This window comes from Nematostella vectensis, chromosome 9 (assembly GCF_932526225.1).
Source record: "Nematostella vectensis chromosome 9, jaNemVect1.1, whole genome shotgun sequence".
Lineage (NCBI taxonomy): Eukaryota > Metazoa > Cnidaria > Anthozoa > Actiniaria > Edwardsiidae > Nematostella > Nematostella vectensis.
In genome coordinates, this window is record NC_064042.1 from 4751732 (window position 1) to 4764780 (window position 13049).

Below are 13049 nucleotides of genomic sequence, written 5' to 3' on the forward strand. Positions count from 1 at the left end.
TCGTAACGGAATATATGACTTCTCTCCCCGAGAATATATGACTTCTCGATGAGAGAAGTCATATATTCCGTTACGAAAACCCCCCAAAATCATATATTACACATAAATATCACAACAACCAGGCATGTTCTAAGTTTTAAGGCAATTATATTGGCACAAAAAAATCGCGACTTCAATCCACCCGTTTTAGAATAACAGCCGATTCCAAGCTACGAACAAGCTTCAAAACCATTGCCTGGGCTACCTGTGATGGAATCCACAGAAATAGAAAACAAAAAAATACACATACCATTTCTCTTCTTCATTAAGATTTTTTTTTTTCAGTTTTCTCAACGTTAGTAGGGTGGGTGGGTGGGTGTGTGTTGTGTGTGTCGTGAGGGGGTGGTTGAGACGAGCATACATCGCTGAGCAAGTGACCGCAGGCTCAACATCAACATGGCGTCTAGCGCGTGGAGTGTTACATAAATTTGGTAATTTGGAGATCGCGAGTCCCTAGCTTAATCATACCCAAAAACAACATTCACTTATACTTTATGCTCTTTTTTTTTCTTATCACTTGACTTATGCAATAGAGAAAAAAGGGCTCCGCTCTTCACTGTTTATGTTGAACTTTGGTTCCTGTTTAGGTTGGTCTTTCGCCTGGTGCGAACGAAAAGGTTCCATTGATGGGTTAAACGGCAAGTCATCCTGATGTGGAGAGCATTGTCAATGACGGCGAATAAGCCAGTAAGGAGGCTGCGACTTCTAGCGAACACTCTTGTTTCCCCTGCTTTGAGACCAGTATGCACGATCGGTATGTGTAAAATGCTAAGTTATTGTACAAATTATGCTTTAGAATGGGTGATCATAGACCCCCCCTCCCCCCGACAGAGCGAAAAAAAATGGCATGAAAATTTCCAATTCTCAATATAAAAGTTCAAGATTCCACATACAAGGAGTTCCTCTGACTAAAAGCTTACTTCCAAATTTTAAAGAAATTAAATTTAGATATTAGCGAGAAGTTGGCTTAATTTCTGATCAGGTCCTGACTTCTCCCTAAAAACGAGGAGAATTTATACTTTGAACATTTGAAAATTGCTTTTTAAGCCTCATATCTTGAAGAAAAATCCATTAGAAAAAAACCCTTTTTGATATGTTGGTTTACATAACATAAGAAACCTCTATACAAAAATTCAAGCTTACCGAAGTTAACCAGACCTTATTTTTGGAAAACTTGTCATTTTTTTGCTCTGTCACCACCCCCCCCCCCCCCCAATACACACACACATACAACTATTCTCAGAATTTTAAAATACCCTTCCTCACCAATCCTCATGCAGCTGAGCTTTCTGTGTCTGCTTATTTGTGGAGCAAAGGAAAAGAGCGGGCACAGAATGTTCTGAACAGGAGTGTACCCGGTAGAGCTTTGTTTCAATCACCCAGGTTGCCCTTGGTCATGAGAGAACTGGTAACTAGTCTACGCTTGGTTACAAACTTATCACACAAACGGCAGCGAGTTCCGAACCTTTTCCTGAACAATTCGCTGAACCAAAGACTGCCAAAAATACAAATTACGTTCACATGAAGACATAAATTGTCGCTAAGACAACCCATATGGATATGTATTTGCTAGGAGTGGTTTAATGTTAACAGCACTGGCTTGATAGTCTTGGGTTTATGAAAAAGGGCTGTCTGAGTTATGGAACCGAGCACATTGTTTACAGCAGGCCTCCTTTTTTTCATAATTCCAATTGACCTTCTCACTTCCTTTTTCTGATACTTTTAAGGGCTTGAAATTATAAAGGTAAGTCTATTTATCCAGGTATTTTGTTAGATTTTACTGTTAATTTCAAAATTCACAACAGCTGAAACTGACCCACATCTACAAAATTAATTCCAGTTTTCGTATACATGTCATTAAGTTATATACTGTGTGCTATAAAGCTGCATATACATTTATTGTGCATAGTTTGGGTCATGATAGACATGTACAGTATTCTGCAGTTGCTATTAATAATGCTTAACTATTGAACTTTTTAAGCTTATTTACTACTAAAAATATAAATAGAAAGAGGCAATGTTGATACTTAGCATGATTATGTTTTTACAGATGGCACCGTTAGTATTGGGGATGTCAGCATTAAACTCAGACCGTCTCCTCATCCTGAACTTGTTCCTGTAAAGTATGGTGAGAGAATGATGCATGTAGTAGAAAAGAAATGTGACCCTTTTCCCCCAACCCCAGGGTGAAAGCTATAGTTTATCCAACTCACCAGAAGTGGGCAAAGAGCAGGGCTTACACACCCAGCAGTTTGTTGACTTTTCGCATAATTTATATGCATGCGCACCCCATCTCCAGAAAGCCCTGGCTAAGTGTATCTGTGCCAATTCACTTTTTCAAATCATTTTCTTACACATTTCTTTAACAGTTTCAGAAGACCTTCCTCAGACGAGCCTTAGGAGCTTGAGATGGATAATGCAAAAGGTAAATTAACTAAATCTATAAGAAACCTCAAGTTCATAGACTATATTGATAATCGATTTTCTTTGTATTTTTTATTTTATTTGCAGGACAAACTTGGTCAAGATGTTTTTCTGATAGGGCCACCAGGACCAATAAGAAGGGGTCTTGCCATGCAATACCTGGTGGGTTGCTCAAATCAAAGTACAGTATGACTTTTATTGTAGCTTGTACAGTACCCACTGTAAAGTGGGTAAGAGATACAGAAATAGAGCTACAGTATAAAGCATATCACCTTTATTTTGCTCTTCTCTAGTATTAGCATTTGTGACTTTAGAGGCAATTTAGAAATGGAGCTACATGTTACAGAATAAAACCTTTATTTTGCTCTTTAGGAACTTACCAATGCCGAAACAGAATATGTCGCCTTATCTCGTGATACGACTGAGTCAGACCTGAAGCAGAGGCGGGAGATCCATGCCAGCACTGCGTACTATGTGGACCAGTGTGCTGTCCGTGCCGCTGTGGAAGGACGGGTCCTTGTCCTGGAAGGAATTGAAAAAGCTGAGAGAAATGTCCTGCCAGTACTCAACAATTTGTTAGAAAACAGGTACATCATTTTGCTGTTTTGCTGTAATGGTTCTTAGCAAAATTAAAGAGACCTTGTCAGCCGCACCTTTATTATTGTTTTCGTCAAATATTAGAAGATTTTTTAGAAGGCCTGCAGGGCCTGAATTTTAGAACTTTTTTAACTGCTACACAATAGTCTGCTTTTAGCCTCATAGACATTTTAGTATTACTGACACATCATTTCCAAGGACAGATAAAAAATTCCTGAAAAAAAGATATAACAAGGCTTTTCCCATACAGACTCATTTTAAAGTAATAAAAGTTGAAAAAGATTATTTTTTTCAGAGAAATGCAGCTTGAGGATGGGCGATTTCTAATGTCAGCCTCTCGATATGACACTCTTCTTAAAGTGAGTACTGCATCTCTAGCTTTTGTAACTACACAATTGCACTAGTGTGTGGTCAGGTAAAAAGCAAGAGTGAATTTAACCATGTGATGTGCTAGGAAAAATAGCCTTTGGGGGTTACTTTGGACTGATCCTTTTAAAAACCACTTAAAAAAGCAGTATTACTGTAAAGTAAAAGAAAAGAAAAAAATATATCATGACAATACTATTTTTCTCTTCCCTAGGAACACAGCAAGGAAGAACTGGATGCTTGGAAGCTGGTCCGTGTCAGTGAAAACTTTAGAGTGATTGCGCTTGGTCTCCCTGTGCCACGTTACCATGGTAACCCCCTTGATCCACCACTGAGGTCCAGGTTTCAGGCACGAGACATCAGCTTGTTGCCATATAAGGTAATTTGAGACATGAGACATCAGCATGTTGCCTTATATGGTAATTGGAGGCACGAGACATCAGCTTGTTGCCGTATAAGGTAATTTGAGGAATGAGACATCAGCATGTTGCCTTATATGGTAATTTGAGGCACAAGACATTTGCATGTTACCTTAAGGTACTGTAATTCAAGGCACAAGACATCAGTGCGGTACATTTTAAGAGACACAAGACATCAGTGCGGTACATTTTAAGAGACACAAGGCATCAGTTTGTTGCCTGAGTGGCTTGGCTTTGTGCTGAAGAATACTATCAAATAGCGGCTGCATGATTGAGGTTCTTTAACATCGTCATTTGCTGTGCTGCCCTAATTCCTTTTTTTTCTAATTCTTTTTTAGGATCAACTTTCAGCTTTACAAGCCGCTTGTCCTGGTGTTCCCCAAGAAAGGTGAGATAACAAAATGGCACTTTTAGAATACAAGGAGCTGAATATAGAAATGAATTAAACTTTAACAAAGTATTGAATTATTAACAAAACGGCATCCATTTTAGATTGGCTCACCTGGTATCGTTTGCCCAGACTTTACAGTCAAGTGAACTCTCATCTGTTGGTCTTCCTGACTTCCCCATGCACAACCTTGTCAACCTTGCCAAGATTATGGTATGTTTACAACAAGACCATTACCTTTTTTCATTCAAGTTCATGTGCATGCGCACGTTTGATTGTGCGCGCATGCATTTCTTGCTTTTTTACGTCCTCTCCAGGAGGCGATGCAGACAAAAATCAGTGAGGGAAAATATACGTGTGTGAGGCGGCGTCCTTTTGCCAGCGTCATGGATCTAAAACACCCTTTTAGCAGATCCTGGTGGCCAGGAACCTTGATAGACCTTTCTATGCTTTCTAGTGTGCAGATCCGGGCCATTCCCTGGGAGAGCTTCTTCATCGGTTGTACCCTCACCATCTGATGCTTGGAGAAGAGGGACAAAGAGTTGTGGAAGATACACTCAAAGTGAGTATTTTTATAGGAAAATTCCCATCTGACACCATTTAAACTCTTACATTTGTACCACTTAAAAGTTGTGAGGGAAGTGTTTGCATTGGATGTGCTTTTCTATTAAGTTTGCAGTGTCCTTTGTTCAGTTTATCTTGACAAATCATTTCTTTGACATCTAGTAAGTACAGTGTATATGTAACACTTCCCCCACAAGAGAGTATTGTTGGCACTTCGTAGTGCCTTTGCCAGGTTCAAATCCTGATACCAATGTGAATTGAGTTTGTTCTGCAGTTTTCCTCTCTCCAATGTTCTGTGGTCAGACATGAGATGTACAGCTGTCTGAGGTGCCTTGCTATGCCTTCAACTCAACCACCTATCTGCCTTCTTGTTATATGTTGTTGGGTTGATTGGCTTGACAACTTTTTTTATTTATGCCTTGAATGTGTAATCTCTTTTAGACTTTCCACCTGGGGGAAAAAAGTGAGCAACCCCAGTCATCATCTGTTGCTGATGTAACCATGCCTGGTGATCACCCTGATGGTGTGATTAGAGTACAGCTCAACAAGGGTTCACGTCAAGTGTACCTGGATGTTCCGGCTGGGGATCAAGTCTCTCTAGCGCCAAGTGAGGTGCAACACAAGGTTTGCATAATGTTTGTCAGTGTATGCACACAACCCCTTTGGCCGCAAAAAAGTGTGTTATTTTTTTTATTGAAAGTTTGTCAAATATTATCCTTTTTACCTACACTATGACTGTGCCCCTCTTCCCTCAGTAAATCCTGAGTATCATAGCTGTCAATTCACCCGCATTAGATGGGAGTCTCAAGATTTTGAACCTTTTCTCAAGGCTATGATTTTCTTGAAAATATCCATACATTTACTGTATTCTCTGGCATTAGCTATTGGTACTTTTGATACATTCACTGTATTTTCTCAAGATTTTTCCTTAAGCAAGGTTGACAGCTATGGACTATGCACCTTTTGTACAGTCTTGCACTGGCTTATTTCAGACAAATTATGTGATTTACTTCGAAATATATGCTTCATTTATCAAATTCAGTCGAACATTATCACAATAGGTACATGGCACCCTCAAATAGACACTTAGGGTTATGTTCAAATAATTTTCACACACTTGCTACTGTATTTGTGCAACATTTCATTTTCAAAGTCTTTTGAATTTCAATGTTCTTGGATATTTACACTTCCTTGAAAGTTTCAGTAGTCTGATCTTTTCCTGCAGAAGTTTGTGATGACACCATCTCATAGCCAGCTGTTATGCCAGATGCTGGAGTCACATGCTGTTCACGACTTTTGCTTGGTGGGACCCAAGGTAAACACTACCACTGCTGCAGTGTTCGCAACCAGAACAAATTAGTTCCTGCCCTCATCATCAGCTCTATTTCAAGTCGCTGCTCATAGAAACGAGTTGGTGATCAAGCCTGATTCACAACTTGTGAAATAGCTATTCTTTCTTCTCTGCTGTACTTTTTTTACATTTCCCAAACTCTTTATGAACTCTATTTTATCTTCGTTTTTTTTCTCCATAGGGATGTGGTAAATCAGTCCTTTTGCATCAGTTTGCTTGCATGCTCGGCTACAGAATTGAGCCTGTGGTGCTGTACCAGGACATGACATCACGTGACCTCCTGCAGCAGCGAATCACACTCAGTAATGGCGACACCAGTTGGAGGCCGTCACCCCTTGTGACTGCGGCCTTGGAGGGGCATATAGCTGAGTTGGATGGGATACACAGGGTCAATCCCGGGACCCTTACCATACTACAAAGGTGAGCCTACAGCAGGGCTGGATTTTAATTATGGTATTGTACTGTGAGAGTAATAAGTACTTACCAACCAAGAGTGGGGTCATGCTGGGAAATGTTAACTTCTTACAATACCAACCATCCCCCCCTGGGGAGTTGTATATTTCTGGTTCACGTATTAAGAGAGTGGATAGTTACAAGATCCTTGGAGTCCACTTGAGTAGTGACCTCACGTGGAACGTACATGTTGAATATGTTATTAAAGCCGCATTGTCACCAGTTTACTTCCGGACGTCCGACAGAAACCTCAACCGTTAAAAGACAAAAGAATCCATTAGAATCCGAGATATTAAACAGGCCATCCGCTCTAAATTATCAATCACATCCTAGAAAAAACTTTAATATTTTGAAATATTTTTCGCGTTTTCTGTTAAAAATCATCAGAGATTGTTACGTAATTGACCGGAAGTAAACTGGTGACCATGCGGCTTTAAGAAGGCTAGCAAACGGTTATATGCCTTAAGATCACTAAAAAAGATAGGGTGTTCAGTCTAATGACTTAGTCCGCATATACTGTGCGTTGATAAGATCGGTACTAGAATATGCAGCACCAGTGTGGGCAGGTCTACCAGTTTTCCTATCAGATTTGCTGGACGCGGTGCAGAGGATAGTGATGAGCGTTTCGTCACCAAGGCGAAGATATCACCACCTGTGAACTATATCTTTCCTAAATGCACACATGTCAATCATAGCTACTCACTCCGGTCTGGTCACATGCGTACTGATAGGTTTCAAGGAAATACTGACAGGTTTAATAATTTTGTTAGTGTGCAATAATTTCAGTAATGTTGTGTAAAGTAGTGCATGACTTGAGTCTGCGGGAGTGTCGTAATAAACTATCATTATTATTATTATTATTATTATTATTATTATTATTATTATTATTATTATTATTATTATTATTATTATTATTACTGAGGCTTTGATGTATCAACTGAGGCATTTTGAGGCTCATGTTCGATGACAGTGATTAACAGTTTGTTACTAAGAAAAGGCTCACATAACTGCTCACAGCAATTTCACCGCTTTTTAACCGGAATTTTAACAGTTTTCTTCCCCTTCTCCCCTCTTTTATAACTTGTATTCACCAGGAAACCCTCATAAAAAAGGATAAAGCCATGCCTTGAAAATTCCCCACCCTTTCCCTCATAACTACCCTTTCTAACATGTTCACCCATTCCTCTTTTACAGGCTGGTGCATGATCGAGAACTTCACTTGTACGATGGTTCACGCCTTCTGCGTCATGACCGATATGACGTCATCAAGCAGAAGCAGGGATGGAGTGATGATAACATGGCTTCCAGGTGTGGTGTCATGCAGGCTTGTACTCACTATAAATTGATATCAATCTCCACAAAGTCTTTAAGCCATGATTCGGTTCTACCAGTAACCATATTCCATGGAGCTTTTATTTTGCGCTTATTTGCTTTTTTCATGTTTTATGAGCCGTTGTCAGCCATGACCCTATATTACACTATATTAATTTCATTTTATTATATCACTACATTAATTTCATTCAATTGGAGACAGGTTATGTGATTAAATCTCGAAGCAACAATCGGAAAAAAAAGGTTTAATATTGTTTACCAAATTCAATCAAGGTTTCACAATAGCTTCCCCAAATGGTAATTGCTGTTTTTTCTTTATTTCATCCCCTTATAAAGCTGTCCTTTTGTTTCTCTGAATAGAATCTTCTCCATTGCCTTTTTGTAAAAAAATGTGAAAAATATCTGACTGAAAACAGCTTATGGCTTTTACCAGGATCTCAACCTACTCCATTTGTAGTTTTATCGTTTCTAAGTATTCCAATTCTTATTGAGCATTTAATTCCTTCTTCAGAGGTATATACCGCATCCACCCAGCCTTCCGTATCGCGGGCCTAGCTGAGCCACCGGTATTTGGCAGCAGTCAACCCCAGTGGCTCAACTCCGAAATCCTGTCTATGTTTATGTTTCATCATGTGAAACCGCTGACCAGGGATGAAGAGGCAAAGGTCATTTATGAAATGGTAAGCAGAAAACAAATGAGAAGAAGAGCTGTGTACAGTAGTTGAGATAAGGGCCGAAAAGTATTCAACCTACATCGTAGCCTTTAGCCGTTGTTGCTCTTCCCAGGTTTCCTGTGCTCCATAGATAAACCACGAGAAAACGTGAAATCTGGGACAGGTTGAGGCTTTCCTGTAACGTCTTAGCTCAAACCTACCATAGAAACTCCGTCAGAATATCAGAATCACTTTTCTTTGAGTGGACAAAGCTGATAGTGGTCTTGCAGTTACTAAGCTTTCGCCGTATCGTTGTCGTATCTTTGTAAACAATACATGCCTGTACAACCCTCACCTAGAAACCAGAGCGCCTTGTCTGTTTCATACTGGGCGCTCTCAAGCTGGTGAGGAACAGAAAACCCTGGGCTTTTCACACGAAAGGCGAATGATCACGTGTCTTGATGTGTAGTAAACACCAGGGACATTCACCACTATTTTGCTTTTTAAAATTCGGGTCCAACCATGGCGAATATGTCTTCATTTTAAAATAAAACCTTTTGAATTCAAACATGATTTAGACACTTTTTAGGTCAGTTGTGTCAGGATTTGCTGAGACCTCATATGATTGGCTTTTTCTCCATACATCCCGAGTCCAGAAAAGAGGATTAAACTGCTCTAATCTGATTGGCTTAGACTCGAGATATCCCTGACCCTGTGGTCTGGATTTCAAAAGTACAGTTTTAAGTGGAGAAGTACAGATTTAAATGGAGAACATTTTTTAATAACGTTTCTCGCTCTGATTGTAAAAGAGCGGCCAGTTAGCGAGCATGACATGTGGTAGCACAAGGCTATACCCTAGACGCCTCTATTTGTTTCTTTTTGGACATTTCTCTCACCCTTCTCTCACATCTCTCTCCAGGTGCCCGAAGTGCCAAGACAATCAATGAACCAGCTACTTAATCTTGTAGACAAGCTACGAAACTCTACTGACCCTGCGGTTCGTAAAAACTATATTCCCTTGCATTGAAGTACCAAGTTCAATATCGAAAATATTGCAACAGCTTTCTCAAAACAGCTGCTGGAAATGGATGCTGTCTCACACTTATTATGATAGGATGACAAAATGGCGGCTGACAGAAACCCTTCTATATTGAATGAAAACAAAACAATAACAAAATGTGTGGCTGGCTTGGGCTCTTTATTCTCGCACTTGTCGCCTTGACGTAAAGTCTTTTCCTCCCAGGTGACTTCAGTGGCTTCGTCTCTTTCCACACGTCAGCTGCTTCGCATTGCGTCACGGTTAGCTGAATTCCCGGAGGAGTGTTTGAGCCATTCCGTCAACAAGGCGTGCCTTTCACGGTAAGATCCGTGACAAACTCTATGAAAATTGTTCGCTTCTTTTGAAGAGACCGCAACTCCTGTAATGCATTGCTCAAGAGCACATGAAATTTTAAACAAGGTTTGAGCTCCTTGTTTATACATGCCAAGATTTAAGTGCGAACAAAGTGTAGCCATTGATATGAAATAAAATCACATCAAATGAAATAAAAATCTTAGAAAATGTATGTCTGTTGGTTTAAAATTTATTTGCGTTGAACTAATATGCTTTTTAATAAGTTAAGTTTATTTGTGTCTGATCGTGATGTCGCTTATGCAAACCCTCAAAAAAGCACGAATATCTTTTGAGCCACTGAAAATATCCATTTTAAATCAACACTGTAGATCATTTCTGTGAGCTCGCATAAGGCCAAACAATGGGCATAGCAACGGCTGGAATAAAGCCTGTTACCCTTTCTGCATAACGAAAGTTTGTTTGACTGCCTTATAGAGGAACGTACATTTCCAGTGGGGTAGAAGATGAGATTTAACCATTCGCCCTCAGTGCGGCAAAAGTATGTCCTAAAAATGCCTTGTTGTTGCAGATTTCTCCCTAAACTACCTGCAGCAAGCCTTGATAATGAACTGAGAAGCGCAGGAATTCTCAAGGAGGTCGAGTCGGACGATGCTGTCCCTCAGGCTGTTACGACTTGTGAGTGAATTGCAGTGTTCTCGTGTGCGTGTCAAGGGCGTGGCTAGGGCTAGGGGTGGACCCTTTCCTTCATAAAGGGAATTTCTCATGGTCCCACACACATTGGGAAAATAAGTATTTATCTGGACCACTCACACCCCTTCCAAGGGGGTTAGACATCTTTTTTAGAATCACCAAAAAATGGCATAAATTCTAAATTTAACGCTCAGACGCGCAGTTATGTGGCAGGACAGATCAGAATTCAGTAAAAGTCACATGAACCTGTTTATTGGAGACAAAATGATGTTAATAAAACAGAGTTACAGTAAATATATTCTGGTTCGTATGCTGGGCTGCCAATTAAGATTGACACAATATGGACCGTTGCCGAAAAATGCGCCTTCTAAGAAGCCTAGGCCCTAGTGTCCCTCCCCGGTTTCCTGAAATCGATTACTGGACACAGGTAGTGGTCTTGCTGTCACCAGCTTTCGCCGTATCGTTGTCGTATATTTGTAAACCGCACGTGCCCGCGCTTCCCTCACCTAGAAACCAGAGCACCTTGTCTGTTCCGTACTGGGCGCTCTCAAGCTGGTGAGGAACACAAAACCCTGGGCTTTTCACACGAAAGGCGAATGATCACGTGTCTTGTTGTGTAGTAAACACCAGGAACATTGTCTTGGGCTCTTAGGGAGGGGTCCCTGAGGTAGATATGTACTACCTAGTAGAACGCGTATTCTATCGCGTAGGTGAGGTGAGGTGAGGGATGACCCCACCCCCACTGGCAGGCCTCAGAGTGTTGAATGTATTCTATTTCGAAAAAATCTTCTATCGTGTAGGTGAGGTGAGAGATGATCGATTACATATCGGTCAGACTTCGGCTACAGTGTACAACCCAGACAATCGAGCCAAGGTCCCAGATGTACTCTTTTACGAAATCCCCCAGGTATGATGTTACGGTGTGCTCATCTCATTTGTATCTGTCTAAGCATACCAAAATCGGGTAAGACTTTTTAGCTACTGTACTATAGTTTGCAGTAGCTTTCATGTCATCTCGTTGTGTAAGTAAATCCGTAACAGTATACTAGCCTAGACACTAGGTATGGGAAAATAAATCTTCGGAAAATATTCGAACGATTTGTTCGCGCCATTTTAAGCTACGCCAGATCTTCTCCCATAAATTAACATAGAGCACAATGAGAACAATGAAAATGCGGTACTATCACGGACTCTGGCCATTTCTTGTGTCAAGATCTTCTCCCATAAATTAACATAGAGCACAATGAGAACAATGAAAATGCGGTACTATCACGGACTATGGCCATTTCTTGTGTCAACTTAGAGTTACTTGTATAGAAAAAAAATATTTGGTTTTTCAAATTATTCTTACACAATTTGCGTCATAAAGGGACTTGCTACAACTGCTTGAATGAATACCACTCGAGCATTCTTATTCGATAAATGCATGACGTGCATTTCTTCATATTTTTCTCAGAATAGTCGAATGAGCGCGCAAGTGCCCCTTTAACCATTCTGACTCTTTGCAGCATCTGGCCATCATGGAGGACATGTTGAAAGATTTTTCTCTCGGTGGACATCTCCTTCTCGTTGGCAACCAGGTTATTGTGCTTATTGTGACCTTATTGTTTTTTTTGTTTTTGTTTTTTTTTGCGTAAATTCTCCCCTCATTTTTATTAGGGTGTTGGCAAGAATAAAATCGTGGACCGGTTTCTTCATTTGCTGAATAGACCGCGGGAATATATTCAACTTCACAGGTACATACGATTAGTAGGCTATAAAACTTCAAGAATAATGAGAATAATAAGTTGTTTAAGAATAGAGCACGAGTGGTAGAAAAATACAATACGAGTGGTCCACGAATATAAGACGAGTGGTTCACGACCAGATAACGACACGCCCGAGAACAGATCACGAGACGTCCTTTAATAGACTGCGAGTTATATCACGAGTTGTTCACAAATAGACCACGAGTTATATCACGAGTTGTTCACGAATAGACCACGAGTTATATCACGAGTTGTTCATGAATAGACAACGATTTCTATCACGAATTGTTCACGAATAGACAACGAGTTCTATCACGAGTTGTTCACGAATTGACCATGAGCACCTAGATCTCACCAAAGGATACATAAATAGAATGATGTTTTCGTTATTGTTGCAGAGATACGACAGTGCAATCCCTCACTCTGCAGCCCACAGTCCAAGATGGGGTGATCATATATGAAGACTCTCCGCTGGTACGCCTAACACCTCCTCGTAAATCTACTTGGGGAACTGTTATTCCTCTACCCTATGTCTCAGAGACCTTGTCAACCGCACCTTTTTATTGTTTTCAACCAAAGAGAAACCACAAAATAACCACCTGAAAATAAAATTGTATGGTTCATTGACTCTCACACTTGGTTCTTTGCTAGGATGACAAATGGCGGCTATT

The 13049-nt window shown here is 40.3% G+C and overlaps 1 protein-coding gene across 1 annotated transcript in view; it reads left to right on the forward strand.

Annotated features, from left to right (window-relative positions):
• Positions 1-403: 403 nt before the first annotated feature.
• The window catches only part of LOC116617512 (von Willebrand factor A domain-containing protein 8-like), a 33686-nt gene continuing 21040 nt past the window's right edge, over positions 404-13049 (forward strand). Inside the window, exons 1-23 of the mRNA XM_048732700.1 lie at positions 404-470; positions 627-793; positions 2090-2167; positions 2409-2464; positions 2551-2625; positions 2836-3050; positions 3356-3419; positions 3641-3805; positions 4184-4233; positions 4338-4446; positions 4691-4795; positions 5239-5421; positions 6023-6112; positions 6330-6568; positions 7796-7909; positions 8445-8613; positions 9506-9583; positions 9830-9945; positions 10509-10615; positions 11431-11537; positions 12139-12210; positions 12290-12366; positions 12777-12852. Of these exons, the coding sequence (XP_048588657.1) occupies positions 691-793; positions 2090-2167; positions 2409-2464; positions 2551-2625; positions 2836-3050; positions 3356-3419; positions 3641-3805; positions 4184-4233; positions 4338-4446; positions 4691-4795; positions 5239-5421; positions 6023-6112; positions 6330-6568; positions 7796-7909; positions 8445-8613; positions 9506-9583; positions 9830-9945; positions 10509-10615; positions 11431-11537; positions 12139-12210; positions 12290-12366; positions 12777-12852 (2448 nt within the window). The 5' untranslated portion in view covers positions 404-470; positions 627-690. The remainder of the gene's footprint in view (positions 471-626; positions 794-2089; positions 2168-2408; positions 2465-2550; positions 2626-2835; positions 3051-3355; positions 3420-3640; positions 3806-4183; positions 4234-4337; positions 4447-4690; positions 4796-5238; positions 5422-6022; positions 6113-6329; positions 6569-7795; positions 7910-8444; positions 8614-9505; positions 9584-9829; positions 9946-10508; positions 10616-11430; positions 11538-12138; positions 12211-12289; positions 12367-12776; positions 12853-13049) is intronic.